At 51.3% G+C, this 18,895-nt stretch overlaps 1 protein-coding gene across 1 annotated transcript in view; it reads right to left on the reverse strand.

Moving 5' to 3' along the window:
- Window positions 1-18,895, reverse strand: part of appa (amyloid beta (A4) precursor protein a) — a gene marked incomplete at its 5' end in the record, with an annotated part of 35,729 nt that overhangs the window by 11,364 nt on the left and 5,470 nt on the right. Inside the window, 7 exons of the mRNA XM_084460449.1 lie at window positions 397-600; window positions 5,215-5,314; window positions 10,083-10,211; window positions 12,370-12,528; window positions 14,015-14,089; window positions 15,183-15,316; window positions 18,330-18,495. Coding sequence (XP_084316575.1) covers window positions 397-600; window positions 5,215-5,314; window positions 10,083-10,211; window positions 12,370-12,528; window positions 14,015-14,089; window positions 15,183-15,316; window positions 18,330-18,495 — 967 coding nt within the window. The remainder of the gene's footprint in view (window positions 1-396; window positions 601-5,214; window positions 5,315-10,082; window positions 10,212-12,369; window positions 12,529-14,014; window positions 14,090-15,182; window positions 15,317-18,329; window positions 18,496-18,895) is intronic.

Consider the following 18,895-nt stretch of genomic DNA (forward strand, 5'->3'; position numbering starts at 1 on the left):
TGTGTAGTGTGTAGTGTGTAGTGTGTAGTAGTGTGTAGTGTATCTCCTGGCTACCTTGGTTCTGGGTGTTGGCCTGGTTGAAGCTCTCTGGGTGGATGAAGGTGAAAGTGTATCTGTGTGTAGTATTGTGTAGTGTGTAGTGTGTAGTGTATCTGTGTGTAGTGTATGGTACTGTGTGTAGTGTGTAGTGTATCTGTGTGTAGTGTATCTGTGTGTAGTGTGTAGTAGTGTGTAGTGTGTGTAGTAGTGTGTAGTGTGTAGTGTATCTCCTGGCTACCTTGGTTCTGGGTGTTGGCCTGGTTGAAGCTCTCTGGGTGGATGAAGGTGAAAGTGTATCTGTGTGTAGTGTATCTGTGTGTAGTGTGTAGTGTGTAGTAGTGTGTATCTCCTGGCTACCTTGGTTCTGGGTGTTGGCCTGGTTGAAGCTCTCTGGGTGGATGAAGGCCGCCCCCAGGCCCTCCTCCCTGGGCAGCATGTCCAGGCCGGCGGTGCTGTCCGGCAGGTCGGGCATCAGGGCGTCGTTGCCGTAGCTCACCCTCACATCGCTCTGGAGGGAGGACAGCTGCTGGGACATCTCCGCCTGCTCCCTCTGGAGCAGCTCTGGACAGGGAGGGGGGGACAGAGGGACAGGGAGCAGGGGACAGAGGAGGAGCAGGGGACAGAGGAGGAGCAGGGGACAGAGGAGGGACATAAGGGGAGAGGGAGCAGGGGACAGAGGAGGAGCAGGGGACAGAGGAGGAACGTAAGGGGAGAGGGAGCAGGGGACAGAGGAGGAGCAGGGGACAGAGGAGGAGCAGGGGACAGAGGAGGGAGCAGGGGACAGAGGAGGAGCAGGGGACAGGGGAGGGACGTAAGGGGACAGAGGAGGAACGTAAGGGGAGAGGGAGCAGGGGACAGAGGAGGAGCAGGGGACAGAGGAGGAGCAGGGGACAGAGGAGGAGCAGGGGACAGAGGAGGGACGTAAGGGGAGAGGGAGCAGGGGACAGAGGAGGAGCAGGGGACAGAGGAGGAGCAGGGGACAGAGGAGGAACGTAAGGGGAGAGGGAGCAGGGGACAGAGGAGGAGCAGGGGACAGAGGAGGAGCAGGGGACAGAGGAGGGACATAAGGGGACAGAGGAGGGATGTAAGGGGAGAGGGAGCAGGGGACAGAGGAGGGACGTAAGGGGACAGAGGAGGGGGGACAGTAAGCGAGAAATAAAGATGTGGAGATGGAGAGAGAGATTAGATTAGGGGTTCTAGAACGATCTAACCTGATCTAACCTTATTGAAGGATAGAGAAAGAGGGCGGGCTCTGATTGGCTGTAGGTCTATCCAATTGTGTCCAAAGGCACTTTGGTCTGAGCGTTGATAATGCCCCTTGGGAAATCAAAAATAAACGCAGGATTTTCAGACCCTTCACATTTCTGTGAATTGGTTCTGGTGAAGCCAGGCGGGGGCGGGGCGGGGGGGGGTGCGGTGGGGGGCGGGGACGGGGGGGGGGGGCAGTTCTTTTCCTGCCCAGCGGTGCGGCTAATAGCCATGTAGTGTCACTGAATAGTGCTGATGACTTGCTACGATATTAAGACGTCAACAAAAAGCAATGGCGCACAATGGGGTTGTGTTGGAGACTTCAGACGACATGTGGATTCTCTCTGAGGCTGCGCTTCATAGAACAATGAAAGCCACGGAGTAGGAGGAGCCTTGCGTTCCACAATGACAACGGACAATATGAATCAATAATGAATCAATAATGAATCAATAATGAATCAATAATGAATCAATAATGCCTTCGATATGATTTAGATCTGGATATTGAGTCAGTATTCACCCACGGGGCGTTTTACATGGGAACATCACAATAGAATCAATCTACCGCCCCTGACGTGTTTTCATGAACAGAGAACAGAACACGTGTGTGTGTGTTTGTGTTTGTGTGTGTGTGTGTGTGTGTATTAGAGATGTGAATATATCCGCGACATCCGCATCCCCGGGTGGGCGGGCCAATAAAAACATTGTGATTAATTTCGGGTGGATTTGTCAGTTATATTCGTATTTAATAACTACCATAATTATATATATTATATTATAACAACTGTGAGAAGGCGAGAGACCTGCCAGCAGCTCACTCAAATACCCTCGACCACTTCGTCAACCCAGATCCTGCGAAAGCGAGTCTATAATCTTTCAATTGTTTAAGTCAAGAAAATGCGCCTATATGAAAAGTGAATGAGCACGAACGGCTGGACATAATTTAAATGTAAATACAATAACTTCCTGTTTGGCGGGTTGGGGGCGGGTCTCTACATTGTAGAAGATAATTCTGTCGGCTGGGTGGCGGGTGGATGATTGATGAGTGCACGTGGATTCGGGTACTCAAACTCCATCCACACATCTCTAGTGTGTATGTGTGTTTGTTGTGTGTGTGCGTGTTGTGTGTGTGTGTGTGTTTGGTGTGTGTGTTTGGTGTGTGTGTGTGTGTGTGTGTGTGTGCGTGTGTGTGAGTGTGTGTGTGTGTGTGTGTGTGTGTGCGTGTTTGGTGTGTGTGTGTGTGTGTGTGTGTGTGTGCGTGTTTGGTGTGTGTGTGTGTGTGTGTGTGTTACAGCATGCTGCGTGGCAGCAGGCAGGGTTGGACTGAGATGAGAGTGACTCACACCCAGATGGCTCTCTGGCTCACAGTTACACCAATAACTTAACATGACAGAGAGAGAGAGAGAGAGAGAGAGAGAGAGAGAGAGAGAGAGAGGGAAAGGTCTCCAGTAACCTCACCTCAATAAAGACAGAGGGGTGAGAGAGACCAGAAACCTCACCTCAATAAAGACAGAGGGGTGAGAGAGACCAGAAACCTCACCTCAATAAAGAGAGAGGGGTGAGAGAGACCAGAAACCTCTCTCATGTAAAGGGTGATAGAGTGTTAGTTTGGAAGGATGTAGGTCTCACTGCTCTTTGTACTTGGATGATGTAGCCTGTGAGCACCGATATGAACATTTAGCAGTATTGATAGTTTCCGCCCTATAGATACCAGCTGGCTTTTTCTATCTCGCTACTCTGACCTTTGGAAATTGCGTTTTGACTATAATAATGCATAAAAGAATAACATAGATAGAACCGCTTAGAATAGAACATATTCAAATCGAATAGAATATCCTAACAAAATGAAATATAGATAGGGCTACTTTTTACAATGCTGCGCGACCGTGCGTTTCAGAGAGATTGGGCTGGACTTGGGTCGGCAGCATCCTGCTCAAAATACGCTCCCGCGGCAATCAGTCATCAGTCTTATAAATCATATAATTAGGAAACGCAGTCTATTTTATCAATGTTGTATAGCATATAGCCTATTTTTCTCTTGTCTAATTTTTGTAGTTTGCAAAGAACGTTCAGGAAGGACAGTGAAAGGGCTGCTATGCTCGTTCCTCTAGACGGCGGCGGAGGAGGATTTCCAAAAGCAAAAGCGCCTATTTGGTAATATTTGGTATTTAAACCCAATGCTAATAGCTGGGGAACCTCATAACATCAATGAGTCAATCTGTGAACTCTGGAGCTCGTCATGTTGTAACGTGAACACTGTTGCTCTGTGCTGTGAGGCTGTGACCTGCTCTGCTGCTCTGTGACCTGCTCTGCTGCTCTGTGACCCACTCTGCTGCTCTGTGACCCACTCTGCTGCTCTGTGACCCTCTCTGCTGCTCTGTGACCCTCTCTGCTGCTCTGTGACCCTCTCTGCTGCTCTGTGACCCACTCTGCTGCTCTGTGACCCTCTCTGCTGCTCTGTGACCCTCTCTGCTGCTCTGTGACCCACTCTGCTGCTCTGTGACCCTCTCTGCTGCTCTGTGACCCTCTCTGCTGCTCTGTGACCCTCTCTGCTGCTCTGTGACCCTCTCTGCTGCTCTGTGACCCTCTCTGCTGCTCTGTGACCCTCTCTGCTGCTCTGTGACCCTCTCTGCTGCTCTGTGACCCACTCTGCTGCTCTGTGACCCTCTCTGCTGCTCTGTGACCCTCTCTGCTGCTCTGTGACCCACTCTGCTGCTCTGTGACCCTCTCTGCTGCTCTGTGACCCACTCTTCTGCTCTGTGACCCTCTCTGCTGCTCTGTGACCCACTCTGCTGCTCTGTGACCCTCTCTGCTGCTCTGTGACCCACTCTGCTGCTCTGTGACCCTCTCTGCTGCTCTGTGACCCACTCTGCTGCTCTGTGACCCACTCTGCTGCTCTGTGACCCGCTCTGCTGCTCTGTGACCCTCTCTGCTGCTCTGTGACCCACTCTGCTGCTCTGTGACCCGCTCTGCTGCTCTGTGACCCTCTCTGCTGCTCTGTGACCCACTCTGCTGCTCTGTGACCCGCTCTGCTGCTCTGTGACCCGCTCTGCTGCTCTGTGACCCTCTCTGCTGCTCTGTGCTCTGCTCTGCTGCTCTGTGACCCACTCTGCTGCTCTGTGACCCTCTCTGCTGCTCTGTGACCCTCTCTGCTGCTCTGTAACCCTCTCTGCTGCTCTGTGACCCTCTCTTCTGCTCTGTGACCCTCTCTGCTGCTCTGTGACCCTCTCTGCTGCTCTGTGACCCACTCTGCTGCTCTGTGACCCACTCTGCTGCTCTGTGACCCACTCTGCTGCTCTGTGACCCACTCTGCTGCTCTGTGCTGTGAGGCTGTGACCTGCTCTGTTGCTCTGTGCTGCCAGGCTGTGACCTGCTCTGCTGCTCTGTGACCCACTCTGCTGCTCTGTGACCCACTCTGCTGCTCTGTGCTGTGAGGCTGTGACCTGCTCTGTTGCTCTGTGCTGCCAGGCTGTGACCTGCTCTGTTGCTCTGTGACCCTCTCTACTGCTCTGTGACCCGCTCTGCTGCTGTGTGACCCGCACAAGTCCAATAAAATGAAAATGACAGAGAAAGGGGAGGATTTAGTGATTAAAAGAAAGTCAACGTCTGACATTTGGCGTTACTTCGGCTACCGAAAGGCTGATGTAACATCCAGCCTGGCGACAGAACAGGGAGCAATTAGCAAGATTAGAGAAGATGACGAGAACTAATCCTCCCACGCCTTGTTTTACATATCGCAATATATATCACAAAAAAGTATATTGCTGCTATGTATGTTTTGTCAATATCGTGCAGCCCTACTAGTTGTTGTTAATGAACTTCGTGGTGGGTTAGGGTTAGGGTTAGAAACCTCTCCAACAGACAGACGGACAGACAGACAGACAGACAGACAGACAGACAGACAGACAGACAGACAGAAATACTCACCCACTTGGTCCTGGATGTCGTCAGCGACTCCGGGTACTTTGTAGAGCAGTCCCAGTGACTGGTTCATCCTCTCCTCTATCACACGCAGGTGGGTCAGGACCTGGGACACACACACACACACACACACACACACACACACACACACACACACACACACACACACACACAGCATTAAATCTCCAATCTCACAGACACGCACGCACCCACTCGCACGCGCACACACACACACACACACACACACACACACACACACACACACACTTATCTTAATCTTTAAAGATGTTTCGAAAGAAAAGAATAGAAGAAAAAAAGAAAGAAAAACTCATGTGGACACATAATGACTATGAGGAAGAGTCTTCCCTGGGAAGGGATTCTATGAGGAAGGGTCTTCCCTCAGAAGGGATTCTATGAGGAAGGGTCTTCCCTCAGAAGGGATTCTATGAGGAAGGGTCTTCCCTCAGAAGGGATTCTATGAGGAAGGGTCTTCCCTCAGAAGGGATTCTATGAGGAAGGGTCTTCCCTCAGAAGGGATTCTATGAGGAAGGGTCTTCCCTCAGAAGGGATTCTATGAGGAAGGGTCTTCCCTCAGAAGGGATTCTATGAGGAAGGGTCTTCCCTGGGAAGGGATTCTATGAGGAAGAGTCTTCCCTCAGAAGGGATTCTATGAGGAAGGGTCTTCCCTGGGAAGGGATTCTATGAGGAAGGGTCTTCCCTCAGAAGGGATTCTATGAGGAAGGGTCTTCCCTCAGAAGGGATTCTATGAGGAAGAGTCTTCCCTGGGAAGGGATTCTATGAGGAAGGGTCTTCCCTGGGAAGGGATTCTATGAGGAAGGGTCTTCCCTGGGAAGGGATTCTATGAGGAAGGGTCTTCCCTGGGAAGGGATTCTATGAGGAAGGGTCTTCCCTGGGAAGGGATTCTATGAGGAAGGGTCTTCCCTCAGAAGGGATTCTATGAGGAAGGGTCTTCCCTGGGAAGGGATTCTATGAGGAAGGGTCTTCCCTCAGAAGGGATTCTATGAGGAAGGGTCCTTCCCTCAGAAGGGATTCTATGAGGAAGGGTCTTCCCTCAGAAGGGATTCTATGAGGAAGGGTCTTCCCTCAGAAGGGATTCTATGAGGAAGGGTCTTCCCTCAGGAGGGATTCTATGAGGAAGGGTCTTCCCTCAGAAGGGATTCTATGAGGAAGGGTCTTCCCTCAGAAGGGATTCTCTGAGGAAGGGTCTTCCCTGGGAAGGGATTCTATGAGGAAGGGTCTTCCCTGGGGAGTGATTCTATGAGGAAGGGTCTTCCCTGGGAAGGGATTCTATGAGGAAGGGTCTTCCCTCAGAAGGGATTCTATGAGGAAGAGTCTTCCCTCAGAAGGGATTCTATGAGGAAGGGTCTTCCCTCAGAAGGGATTCTATGAGGAAGGGTCTTCCCTCGGAAGGGATTCTATGAGGAAGGGTCTTCCCTCAGAAGGGATTCTCTGAGGAAGGGTCTTCCCTGGGAAGGGATTCTATGAGGAAGAGTCTTCCCTGGGAAGGGATTCTATGAGGAAGGGTCTTCCCTGGGAAGGGATTCTATGAGGAAGGGTCTTCCCTGGGAAGGGTTTCTATGAGGAAGGGTCTTCCCTCAGAAGGGTTTCTATGAGGAAGGGTCTTCCCTGGGAAGGGATTCTATGAGGAAGGGTCTTCCCTCAGAAGGGATTCTATGAGGAAGGGTCTTCCCTCAGAAGGGATTCTATGAGGAAGGGTCTTCCCTGGGAAGGGATTCTATGAGGAAGGGTCTTCCCTCAGAAGGGATTCTATGAGGAAGGGTCTTCCCTGGGAAGGGATTCTATGAGGAAGAGTCTTCCCTCAGAAGGGATTCTATGAGGAAGGGTCTTCCCTCAGAAGGGATTCTATGAGGAAGGGTCTTCCCTCAGAAGGGATTCTATGAGGAAGGGTCTTCCCTCAGAAGGGATTCTATGAGGAAGGGTCTTCCCTCAGGAGGGATTCTATGAGGAAGGGTCTTCCCTGGGAAGGGATTCTATGAGGAAGGGTCTTCCCTGGGAAGGGATTCTATGAGGAAGGGTCTTCCCTCAGGAGGGATTCTATGAGGAAGAGTCTTCCCTGGGAAGGGATTCTATGAGGAAGGGTCTTCCCTCAGAAGGGATTCTATGAGGAAGAGTCTTCCCTGGGAAGGGATTCTATGAGGAAGGGTCTTCCCTCAGAAGGGATTCTATGAGGAAGGGTCTTCCCTCAGAAGGGATTCTATGAGGAAGGGTCTTCCCTGGGAAGGGATTCTATGAGGAAGGGTCTTCCCTCGGAAGGGATTCTATGAGGAAGGGTCTTCCCTCAGAAGGGATTCTATGAGGAAGGGTCTTCCCTGGGAAGGGATTCTATGAGGAAGGGTCTTCCCTGGGAAGGGATTCTATGAGGAAGGGTCTTCCCTGGGAAGGGATTCTATGAGGAAGGGTCTTCCCTCAGAAGGGATTCTATGAGGAAGGGTCTTCCCTCAGAAGGGATTCTATGAGGAAGGGTCTTCCCTGGGGAGTGATTCTATGAGGAAGGGTCTTCCCTGGGAAGGGATTCTATGAGGAAGGGTCTTCCCTCAGAAGGGATTCTATGAGGAAGGGTCTTCCCTGGGAAGGGATTCTATGAGGAAGGGTCTTCCCTCGGAAGGGATTCTATGAGGAAGGGTCTTCCCTCAGAAGGGATTCTATGAGGAAGGGTCTTCCCTGGGAAGGGATTCTATGAGGAAGGGTCTTCCCTCAGAAGGGATTCTCTGAGGAAGGGTCTTCCCTGGGGAGTGATTCTATGAGGAAGGGTCTTCCCTGGGAAGGGATTCTATGAGGAAGGGTCTTCCCTCAGAAGGGATTCTATGAGGAAGGGTCTTCCCTCAGAAGGGATTCTATGAGGAAGGGTCTTCCCTGGGAAGGGATTCTATGAGGAAGGGTCTTCCCTCGGAAGGGATTCTATGAGGAAGGGTCTTCCCTCAGAAGGGATTCTATGAGGAAGGGTCTTCCCTGGGAAGGGATTCTATGAGGAAGGGTCTTCCCTGGGAAGGGATTCTATGAGGAAGGGTCTTCCCTGGGAAGGGATTCTATGAGGAAGGGTCTTCCCTCAGAAGGGATTCTATGAGGAAGGGTCTTCCCTCAGAAGGGATTCTATGAGGAAGGGTCTTCCCTGGGGAGTGATTCTATGAGGAAGGGTCTTCCCTGGGAAGGGATTCTATGAGGAAGGGTCTTCCCTCAGAAGGGATTCTATGAGGAAGGGTCTTCCCTGGGAAGGGATTCTATGAGGAAGGGTCTTCCCTCAGAAGGGATTCTCTGAGGAAGGGTCTTCCCTGGGGAGTGATTCTATGAGGAAGGGTCTTCCCTGGGAAGGGATTCTATGAGGAAGGGTCTTCCCTCAGAAGGGATTCTATGAGGAAGAGTCTTCCCTCAGAAGGGATTCTATGAGGAAGGGTCTTCCCTCAGAAGGGATTCTATGAGGAAGGGTCTTCCCTCGGAAGGGATTCTATGAGGAAGGGTCTTCCCTCAGAAGGGATTCTCTGAGGAAGGGTCTTCCCTGGGAAGGGATTCTATGAGGAAGAGTCTTCCCTGGGAAGGGATTCTATGAGGAAGGGTCTTCCCTCGGAAGGGATTCTATGAGGAAGGGTCTTCCCTGGGAAGGGATTCTATGAGGAAGGGTCTTCCCTGGGAAGGGATTCTATGAGGAAGGGTCTTCCCTGGGAAGGGTTTCTATGAGGAAGGGTCTTCCCTCAGAAGGGTTTCTATGAGGAAGGGTCTTCCCTGGGAAGGGATTCTATGAGGAAGGGTCTTCCCTCAGAAGGGATTCTATGAGGAAGGGTCTTCCCTGGGAAGGGATTCTATGAGGAAGGGTCTTCCCTCAGAAGGGATTCTATGAGGAAGGGTCTTCCCTCAGAAGGGATTCTATGAGGAAGGGTCTTCCCTGGGAAGGGATTCTATGAGGAAGAGTCTTCCCTCAGAAGGGATTCTATGAGGAAGGGTCTTCCCTCAGAAGGGATTCTATGAGGAAGGGTCTTCCCTCAGAAGGGATTCTATGAGGAAGGGTCTTCCCTCAGAAGGGATTCTATGAGGAAGGGTCTTCCCTGGGAAGGGATTCTATGAGGAAGGGTCTTCCCTCAGAAGGGATTCTATGAGGAAGAGTCTTCCCTCAGAAGGGATTCTATGAGGAAGGGTCTTCCCTGGGAAGGGATTCTATGAGGAAGGGTCTTCCCTCAGAAGGGATTCTATGAGGAAGGGTCTTCCCTCAGAAGGGATTCTATGAGGAAGGGTCTTCCCTCAGAAGGGATTCTATGAGGAAGAGTCTTCCCTCAGAAGGGATTCTATGAGGAAGGGTCTTCCCTCAGAAGGGATTCTATGAGGAAGGGTCTTCCCTGGGAAGGGATTCTATGAGGAAGGGTCTTCCCTCAGAAGGGATTCTATGAGGAAGAGTCTTCCCTGGGAAGGGATTCTATGAGGAAGGGTCTTCCCTGGGAAGGGATTCTATGAGGAAGGGTCTTCCCTGGGAAGGGATTCTCTGGGAAATGCTAACTTAAAGCCTACAAAATGACATCAACAACAACATTTCTCTGTGGTCAGAACACATCATTTCTCTCGGACCACACAGTGAAAACGCGGCGTCTAGCAGTTCTATTGGCTGCTTGACTTGGGTGCAGTAGATACGTATGCCGGAGCAGCACAGCGTGTGAAGGAGGGGCGGTGCTCCGGAGCACTATTATTAATATGTTAAATTTAGCCAAAACGTAAATTAATTTAAAATGTGTCACTGTCTGCTGGAGACCACTTGGTAGCTGTGCCAGACAGGAATGCTGTCAGGCCAGCCAGGGACAGACAGATACGGAGGCTTGGTGCTTTATGTGTTAGATGTGAGCAGCGGGTACCTGGGGGCGGATCTGGGCGGCCTTCTTGGGGTCCACCATGCGCACGTGCTCAAAGTGTTTCAGGGTGTGCTGGCGGTCCTTCTGCTCAGCACGAACATACTTCTTCAACAGGCTGAACACATGACGAGGCTGGAGAGAGGGAGAGAGAGAGAGAGAGAGAGAAGGGGTAGAGAGAGAGGGGAGGAGAGGAGAGAGAGAGAGAGAGGGAGGGAGAATCAGAGAGAGAGAGAGAGCGGGGGAGCGAGAAGGAGAGTCAGAGAGAGAAGGGAGAGAGGGGAGGAGAGGAGAGAGAGAAAAAGAGGGAGGGAGAATCAGAGAGAGAGAGAGAGTGAGAGAGAGAGGGAGGGAGGGAGGGAGAGTCAGAGAGAGAGAGAGAGAAGGGGGAGAGGGAGAGAGGGGAGGAGAGGAGAGAGAGAAAGAGAGGGAGGGAGGGAGAGTCAGAGAGAGAGAGAGAAGGGGAGAGAGAGAGAAAGAGAGGGAGGGAGAGTCAGAGAGAGGGAGAGAGAGAGAAAGAGATGGAGGGAGGGAGAGTCAGAGAGAGAGAGAGAGAGAAGGGGAGAGAGAGAGAAAGAGAGGGAGGGAGGGAGAGTCAGAGAGAGAGAGACAGAAGGGGAGAGAGAGAGAAAGAGAGGGAGGGAGGGAGAGTCAGAGATTTAGATAATTAGCATAATTTCATCTGGAGCATCTGTGTGTGGGGGAAGAGATGGAGCGGGGTAAGATGCATACGCACAAGAACAAAAACTACAATGTGTCTGTGAACCCACTCATTTGGAGCATGTGTTCCAGTGTGTGTATGTATGTACTGTGTGTACTGTATGTGTGTGTGTGTCTGTACTTTATGTGTATGTGTGTGTGTGTGTGTGTACTGTGTGTGTGTTTGCACTCTGTGTGTGTGTGTGTGCAGTGTGCGAATTATAGGGAGGGAAAGTGAAAACATGCGCCCCTAGCGGATTGGTTCCTATCTGAGAGGAGTTTCAATGTAAACTCCCATAGACCGGATTTTCTAATATTTACTACAAAGCCATTTCGGTGAAGTTATCAAAACAAAAACTTGTGAGTGTCTTCACAGTAATAACCTACTACCTGTGAGAATTTCAAACAGTATTTCGCCTTCTTTCAAATTTTCGAAATTGCTCCATTCCTCCAGTCAAAGTCAATGGAATTTAAGAAAAATATTTTTCATAATTCGGATTGTGATTGAAAATCAACTATGATCACCAGAATCAATAAAGTTTGTCTCCAAGTATTTACTGTTTAAGGCATCCTACTAACTTTTCGGTGTCGACAAAGATATCATTTTTCAAAAGACGTGTCTATGAGAAATCCCATTCATTCTCTCGGCATTAGGACCGCTACCACTAGGGGGCGATGAGATTCCTGTCCCTCCCTATACCATGGTCTTGGGGGAGCCCTCATTTCGACCGACGGGGGGGGGGGGGGGGGGGGGGGGGGGGGGGACGGGGGGGGGGATTTACGACAAAAAAACAAAAGGGACCCGAGAATGCTCTCTCTCTTGGATATTGTTGCTATGGTAATGGTATCACGCCCCATCTTCCCTCACGTCCTGCGTTCCTCATATTCCCCCAGACATTAAACATTTAAACATGGCGTCGTTATTATATCATATCCCTCAGACATTAAACATGGCGTCGTTATTGACAATCATATCATATCCCAAACCAGATAAAAACACATTTCTGGGCAAAGAGGAAAATAATGCCAAAAATAGCATTTATTCAGCTATCATATCAATATTTTAGAGACCCCCCAAATTACACAAACCATGTTTTCAGGGGAGCTCATGTCTCCTCTAGGGGAGGAGACACGTGAGTGTGTGTACTGTGTGTGTGTGTGTGTATGTGTGTGTGTGTGTGTGTACTGTGTGTGTGTGTACTGTGTGTGTGTGTGTGTGTGTGTGTGTGTGTACTGTGTGAGTGTGTGTGTGTACTGTGTGTGTGTGTGTGTGTGTGTGTGTACTGTGTGTGTGTGTACTGTGTGTGTGTGTGTGTGTGTGTGTGTGTGTGTACTGTGTGTGTGTGTGTGTGTACTGTGTGTGTGTGTGTGTGTGTGTGTGTGTGTGCGTGTGTGTGTGTGTGTGTGCGTGTGTGTGTACTGTGTGTGTGTGTGTGTGTGTGTGTGTGTGTGTGTGTGTGTGTGCGTGTGCGTGTACTGTGTGTGTGTGTGTGTGTGTGTGTACCCGGGGTGGGTCAGCCTGCAGGGCAGTGAGGTAGCTCTCCAGGGCCAGGTGTGTGTGTGTGTGTGTGTGTGTGTGTGTGTGTGTGTGTACCCGGGGTGGGTCAGCCTGCAGGGCAGTGAGGTAGCTCTCCAGCGCCAGGCGGCGGCGGTCGTTGAGCAGAGCTTCCACTCGGGCCATGTGGGTCTCCACCAGCTGCTGACGCTCACTGGCTGCTTCCTGCTCCAGAGCCTCCACACGCTCCTGGAAACGCTGCACGCACACACACACACACACACACACACACACACACACACACACACAGTAGACACACAGTACACACACACACACACACAGTACACACACACACACACACACACACACACAGTACACACACATACACAGACAGTACACACACACACGCACACAGACAGTACACACACACACACACACACACACACACAGTACACACACACACACACAGTACACACACTCACACACACGCACGCACACATACAAACACACACAGACACATGATACATACTGTATTAGGGTTGGGTGATGGTATTGTCCCTCGACAATCATTGGCAGCCATTGTGGACTGACGAGGACCAGGATGTGACAGGCGATATCTGGCCTGTATGAGTCAGTGAGCGCAGGATAAAGCAGCTAAGGCCTGTTCTTATGTCCTATAGCCTTTTTCCATAAGGACTCTATGAGTTAGACAACTGGAAGAATGAAAGAGATCAAGGAAGCCGACTAGACAGAACCACAGCGCAGCGCGTGAGAGAAGATGGGAGAAGATGAGAGAGAGTTTCCTCTCTACAGAATGGATGACTGGTGAATAATCGAGCATAATAATCATATTATGCTTTGTTCCTCAGCTGAGACAGTGGATTCAACCCATCTGACTACATTTTGGAGGGTAATAATTCCATTTGATACCACCTCTCATAGCACATTACATTGACTATATGAGTATTTGGGCAAGCATTAGATTATGTTAGAATATAACAATCTGGTAAGCTTCTTTTAACATAGTAGTCTGCATAAATGTTCCTGGTCTCAGACTCATCAGGGCTGATATCTCAGGCTTATCCTCCTCATTCCCTCCGTCTTCAACAAGCACAGGAGAAATGGAAGCACGGAGCCTAACTAACCCTAACCCTAACACCAGGCCTTTGATTAAAACCAGATTTGATTAAAACAAGCACCGTAGAAATGGAAGCACAGACCCTAAACGCCTTTGATTAAAACCAGATTTCAAAAGCCTTTATTAAGGCCCCATCCTGCAATTCTTTGTTTATGCACGCAGTAGAATATTCCTTTTATTATTATTTACCATTTATTTAACTTATCACAAGTTAATTGACAATGCTAGCAGGCTACTGCTCATCTTTGGGCTTTCATGCAAGATCATTTATTAGAGCTGATTATCCTAAGGCGTTATTAGATTATTAGAAAATGAGGCGTTATTAGATTATTAGAAAATGAGGGGTTATTAGATTATTAGAAAATGAGGGGTTATTCGATTATTCTGATATAAGGAGTTATTAGATTATTTAGATATGAGGGGTTATTGGATTATTTAGATATTAGGGGTTATTGGATTATTGGGATATGAGTGTGTGTGTGTGTGTGTGTGTGTGTGAGTGTGTGTGTGTGTGTGTGTGTGTGTGTGTGTGTGTGAGTGTGTGTGTGTGTGTGTGTGTGTGTGTGTGAGTGTGTGTGTGTGTGTGTGTGAGTGTGTGTGTCTGACCTGGATCACGGCCTTCTTGTCCGCCCGGGGGAGACTCTTGGCCTCCCTCTCTGCCTCCTCCCACTCCCTCATCACCTGCAGAGAGACAACAGGTGAGACCACAGCTATCTGCTGGATGTCAGGGTCTAGAGAGAGAGAGACCACAGCTATCTGCTGGATGTCAGGGTCTAGAGAGAGAGACCACAGCTATCTGCTGGATGTCAGGGTCTAGAGAGAGAGAGAGACCACAGCTATCTGCTGGATGTCAGGGTCTAGAGAGAGAGAGAGACCACAGCTATCTGCTGGATGTCAGGGTCTAGAGAGAGAGACCACAGCTATCTGCTGGATGTCAGGGTCTAGAGAGAGAGAGACCACAGCTATCTGCTGGATGTCAGGATCTAGAGAGAGAGACCACAGCTATCTGCTGGATGTCAGGGTCTAGAGAGAGAGACCACAGCTATCTGCTGGATGTCAGGGTCTAGAGAGAGAGACCAGCTATCTGCTGGATGTCAGGGTCTAGAGAGAGAGAGACCACAGCTATCTGCTGGATGTCAGGGTCTAGAGAGAGAGACCAGCTATCTGCTGGATGTCAGGGTCTAGAGAGAGAGACCAGCTATCTGCTGGATGTCAGGGTCTAGAGAGAGAGACCACAGCTATCTGCTGGATGTCAGGATCTAGAGAGAGAGAGACCACAGCTATCTGCTGGATGTCAGGGTCTCTCTTATCTGCTGGATGACAGGATCGAGACACAAACTACTCAGTTTCCCCTCATTCCATACTCACCATCTCCAACCCCCCCTCCTCTCCACCCCGTCTGTCTCTCTCTCTCCCTATCTCTCCCTCCCTCCCTCCCTCCCTCTCTCTGCCTCCATCCCTCTCTCTCTCCCTCTCTCTGCCTCCATCTCTCTCTCCCTCTCTCCCTATCTCTCACTCTCATTCCCTCCCTCTCTCTCCCTATCTCTCCCTCCCTCCCTCCCTCCCTCTCTCTGCCTCCATCCCTCTCTCTCTCCCTCTCTCCCTATCTCTCTCCCTCCCTCCCTCCCTCTCTCTGCCTCCCTCCCTCTCTCTGCCTCCCTCCCTCTCTCTGCCTCCCTCCCTCTCTCTTCCTCTATCCCTCTCTCCCTCCCTCTCTCCCTATCTCTCTCTCTCATTCCCTCCCTCTCGTCCCCCCCCCCCTCACTGATCCTACCTGGGACATCCTGTCGCGGTGTTTGGCCTCCAGACTCTCCTTGGCCTTCTGGAAGTGGGCGTGTTCGTTCTCATCTCCGGGGGTCTCCAGGTAGCGGTCCACCGCGTCCGGGGAGCTGGGGGCGGCCGTGGGCACTACAGGGGGGCGGGGGCGGATGAGGAGGGGCGAGCGAGGGGGTGGGGGGTGGGATGAGGAGGGGCGAGCGAGGGGGTGGGGGGTGGGATAGACAGGGGGGCGACACAACGTTGGAAACACAAGATGAGAAAAGGACCACGTGACCCTTGACAGTATCTGAAGCACCTCTGCTTCTCATCCCTCCATCCGTTCATCCCTCCATCCCTCCATCCGTTCATCCCTCCATCCGTTCATCCCTCCATCCGTTCATCCGTCCATCCGTTCATCCCTCCATCCGTTCATCCCTCCATCCGTTCATCCCTCCATCCGTCCATCCGTCCATCCCTCCATCCGTTCATCCCTCCATCCCTCCATCCGTCCATCCCTCCATCCGTCCATCCCTCCATCCGTTCATCCCTCCGTCCGTTCATCCCTCCGTCCGTTCATCCCTCCATCCGTTCATCCCTCCATCCGTCCATCCCTCCATCCGTTCATCCCTCCATCCCTTCATCCCTCCATCCGTTCATCCCTCCATCCGTTCATCCCTCCATCGCTCCATCCGTTCATCCCTCCATCCGTTCATCCCTCCATCCGTCCATCCCTCCATCCCTCCGTCCGTTCATCCCTCCATCCGTTCATCCCTCCGTCCGTTCATCCCTCCATCCGTTCATCCCTCCATCCGTTCATCCCTCCATCCGTTCAGACGCTCAGCCGGCGGCGTTCAGCTCAACGCCAGTTCTACACCCGTTAGTCCACTACTGCACACAGACACAAGCAAGACGGTTAAGACAACACACTGGTTAGGGAGGGAGTGAGTGAGTGAGTGAGTGAGTGAGTGAGTGAGTGAGTGAGTGAGTGAGTGAGTGAGTGAGTGAGTGAGTGAGTGTTAGAAGAAGAGTGTGACTTGTCCTGTCCGTCTCTGTGTGACCTGAAGCCATCGGCTTCGTTTCTGGATGGTTCTTTTGGGCGTGACCTCTAGCCAGAAGCTTTGCTGCTGGAAATGATCCTCCAGGCAGAGCGGTGTGGATCATGACGTGACACGCCACCTACAGGCCGGCCTGATTACTGCACATAGATGTCCACCAGCAGCACCAGATGTCCAGAAACATTTCTTGTTTATTTGTGCGTCATGTGAAGCTGATTTGCTTGGGAACACACATCAGATGACTTCACTTTGCCAAATGAGAGAACTTGGAAAACAAGTGGGAGCTGTGGGTGTGTTCCGCTGAACAGAGACATTTAGGATCTGACCACAAACCTCAGTCCTAACAGACTCGGGGCCAGTTAACCCTAACCCTAACAGACTCTGGGTCAGTTAACCCTAACCCTAACCCTAACAGACTCTGTTCAGTCTTGGTGTCGCAAGTACACTTCAAGAACACAGAGGCAACACATTCATTAGCTCTGACCGTAACCCAACCACAAGCTCTGACCCGGAATAGACTGGGCAGCGACCGCACTGTGACCTTGGAACGGGCAAGGAGAGAGAGACAAGGGGAGAGAGAGACACACACAGAGAAAGAGAGATAGAGAGAGACAGAGAGAGATAGAGACAGAGAGAGAGACAGAGAGAGAGAGAGAGACAAAGAGAGGGACACACAAGAGAGAGAAAGAGATAGATAGAGACAGAGAGAGACATGCATACATAGAAAGAGAGAGACAGAGAGAAAGAGAGAGAGACAGAGAAAGAGAGATAGAAAGGGATACAGACAGACAGAGAGAGACAGAGAGATGCAAAGAGAGAGAGAGAGACAGAGAGAGAGAGAGAGATAGAGACAGAGAGAGAGACAGAGAGAGAGAAAGAGACAGAGAGAGAGAGAGATAGAGAGAGACAGAGAGAGATAGAGACAAAGAGAGGGTCACACAAGAGAGAGAAAGAGATAGATAGAGACAGAGAGAGACATGCATACATAGAAAGAGAGAGACAGAGAGAAAAAGAGAGAGACAGAGAAAGAGAGATAGAAAGGGATACAGACAGACAGAGAGAGACAGAGAGATGCAAAGAGAGAGAGAGAGACAAAGAGAGAGACGACACTGCAGCAGAATGTTCACATCTTTGCCCTGCTCAACACACACACACACACACACACACACACACACACACACACAGGAGCTTGTTGTGAGAGTAGGTGTTAGCAGGTTAGTATTCACACGACCCCCAGCGGGTCACCAGGGTCAGACTGTGTGTGTGAGCGGATCAGGTCTCACATTTAGGATACAGGCAGCGGGCAGAGAGACCTGGGGTTAGAGAGACCAGAGGTGAGAGAGACCAGCGGTCAGAGAGACCAGCGGTCAGAGAGACCTGGGGTTAGAGAGACCAGCGGTCAGAGAGACCAGAGGTTAGAGAGACCAGCGGTCAGAGAGACCAGCGGTCAGAGAGACCAGAGGTTAGAGAGACCAGCGGTCAGAGAGACCAGCGGTCAGAGAGACCTGGGGTTAGAGAGACCAGCGGTCAGAGAGACCAGAGGTTAGAGAGACCAGCGGTCAGAGAGACCTGGGGTTAGAGAGACCAGCGGTTAGAGAGACCAGCGGTGAGAGAGACCAGCGGTCAGAGAGACCAGCGGTCAGAGAGACCTGAGGTTAGAGAGACCAGCGGTCAGAGAGACCAGAGGTCAGAGAGACCAGCGTTTAGAGAGACCAGCGGTCAGAGAGACCAGCGGTTAGCGAGACCAGAGGTCAGAGAGACCAGCGGTTAGCGAGACCAGCGGTGAGAGAGACCAGCGGTCAGAGAGACCAGCGGTGAGAGAGACCAGCGGTCAGAGAGACCAGCGGTCAGAGAGACCAGAGGTCAGAGAGACCTGGGTTAGAGAGACCAGCGGTGAGAGAGACCAGAGGTTAGAGAGACCTGGGGTTAGAGAGACCTGGGGTTAGAGAGACCTGGGGTTAGAGAGACCAGCGGTGAGAGAGACCAGCGGTCAGAGAGACCAGCGGTGAGAGAGACCAGCGGTCAGAGAGACCAGCGGTCAGAGAGGACCAGCGGTCAGAGAGACCAGCGGTTAGCGAGGCCAGACAGACGCTAGGTGTGGGACTTACTGACGCTGCGGCAGACAGACAGGCAGAACTCCTGGGTCTCAAAGTTATTCCTGTTGCCCCCGCAGCCTCCGTAGATGAACTGGGCGCAGCGGCCGTCCCGCCGCTCAAAGAACCAGCGAGGCAACATGGCGCGACACGGACCCGTCTCCGCACTCGACCAACACACCTCTGAGAGGAGACACACACAGGTCAGCACACACACACACACACACACACACACACACACACACACACACACACACACACACAGGTCAGCACACACACACACACACACACACAGGTCAGCACACACACACACACACACAGGTCAGCACACACACACACACACACACACAGGTCAGCACGCACACACAGGTCAGCACACACACACAGGTCAGCACACACACACACAGGTCAGCACACACACACACAGGTCAGCACACACACACAGGTCAGCACACACACACACAGGTCAGCACACACACACACAGGTCAGCACGCACACACAGGTCAGCACACACACACACACACACACACACAGGTCAGCACACACACACACACACACACACACACACACACACACACAC

Source organism: Borostomias antarcticus (genome assembly GCF_949987555.1).
Source record: "Borostomias antarcticus genome assembly, chromosome: 32".
Classification (NCBI taxonomy): Eukaryota; Metazoa; Chordata; class Actinopteri; order Stomiiformes; family Stomiidae; genus Borostomias; species Borostomias antarcticus.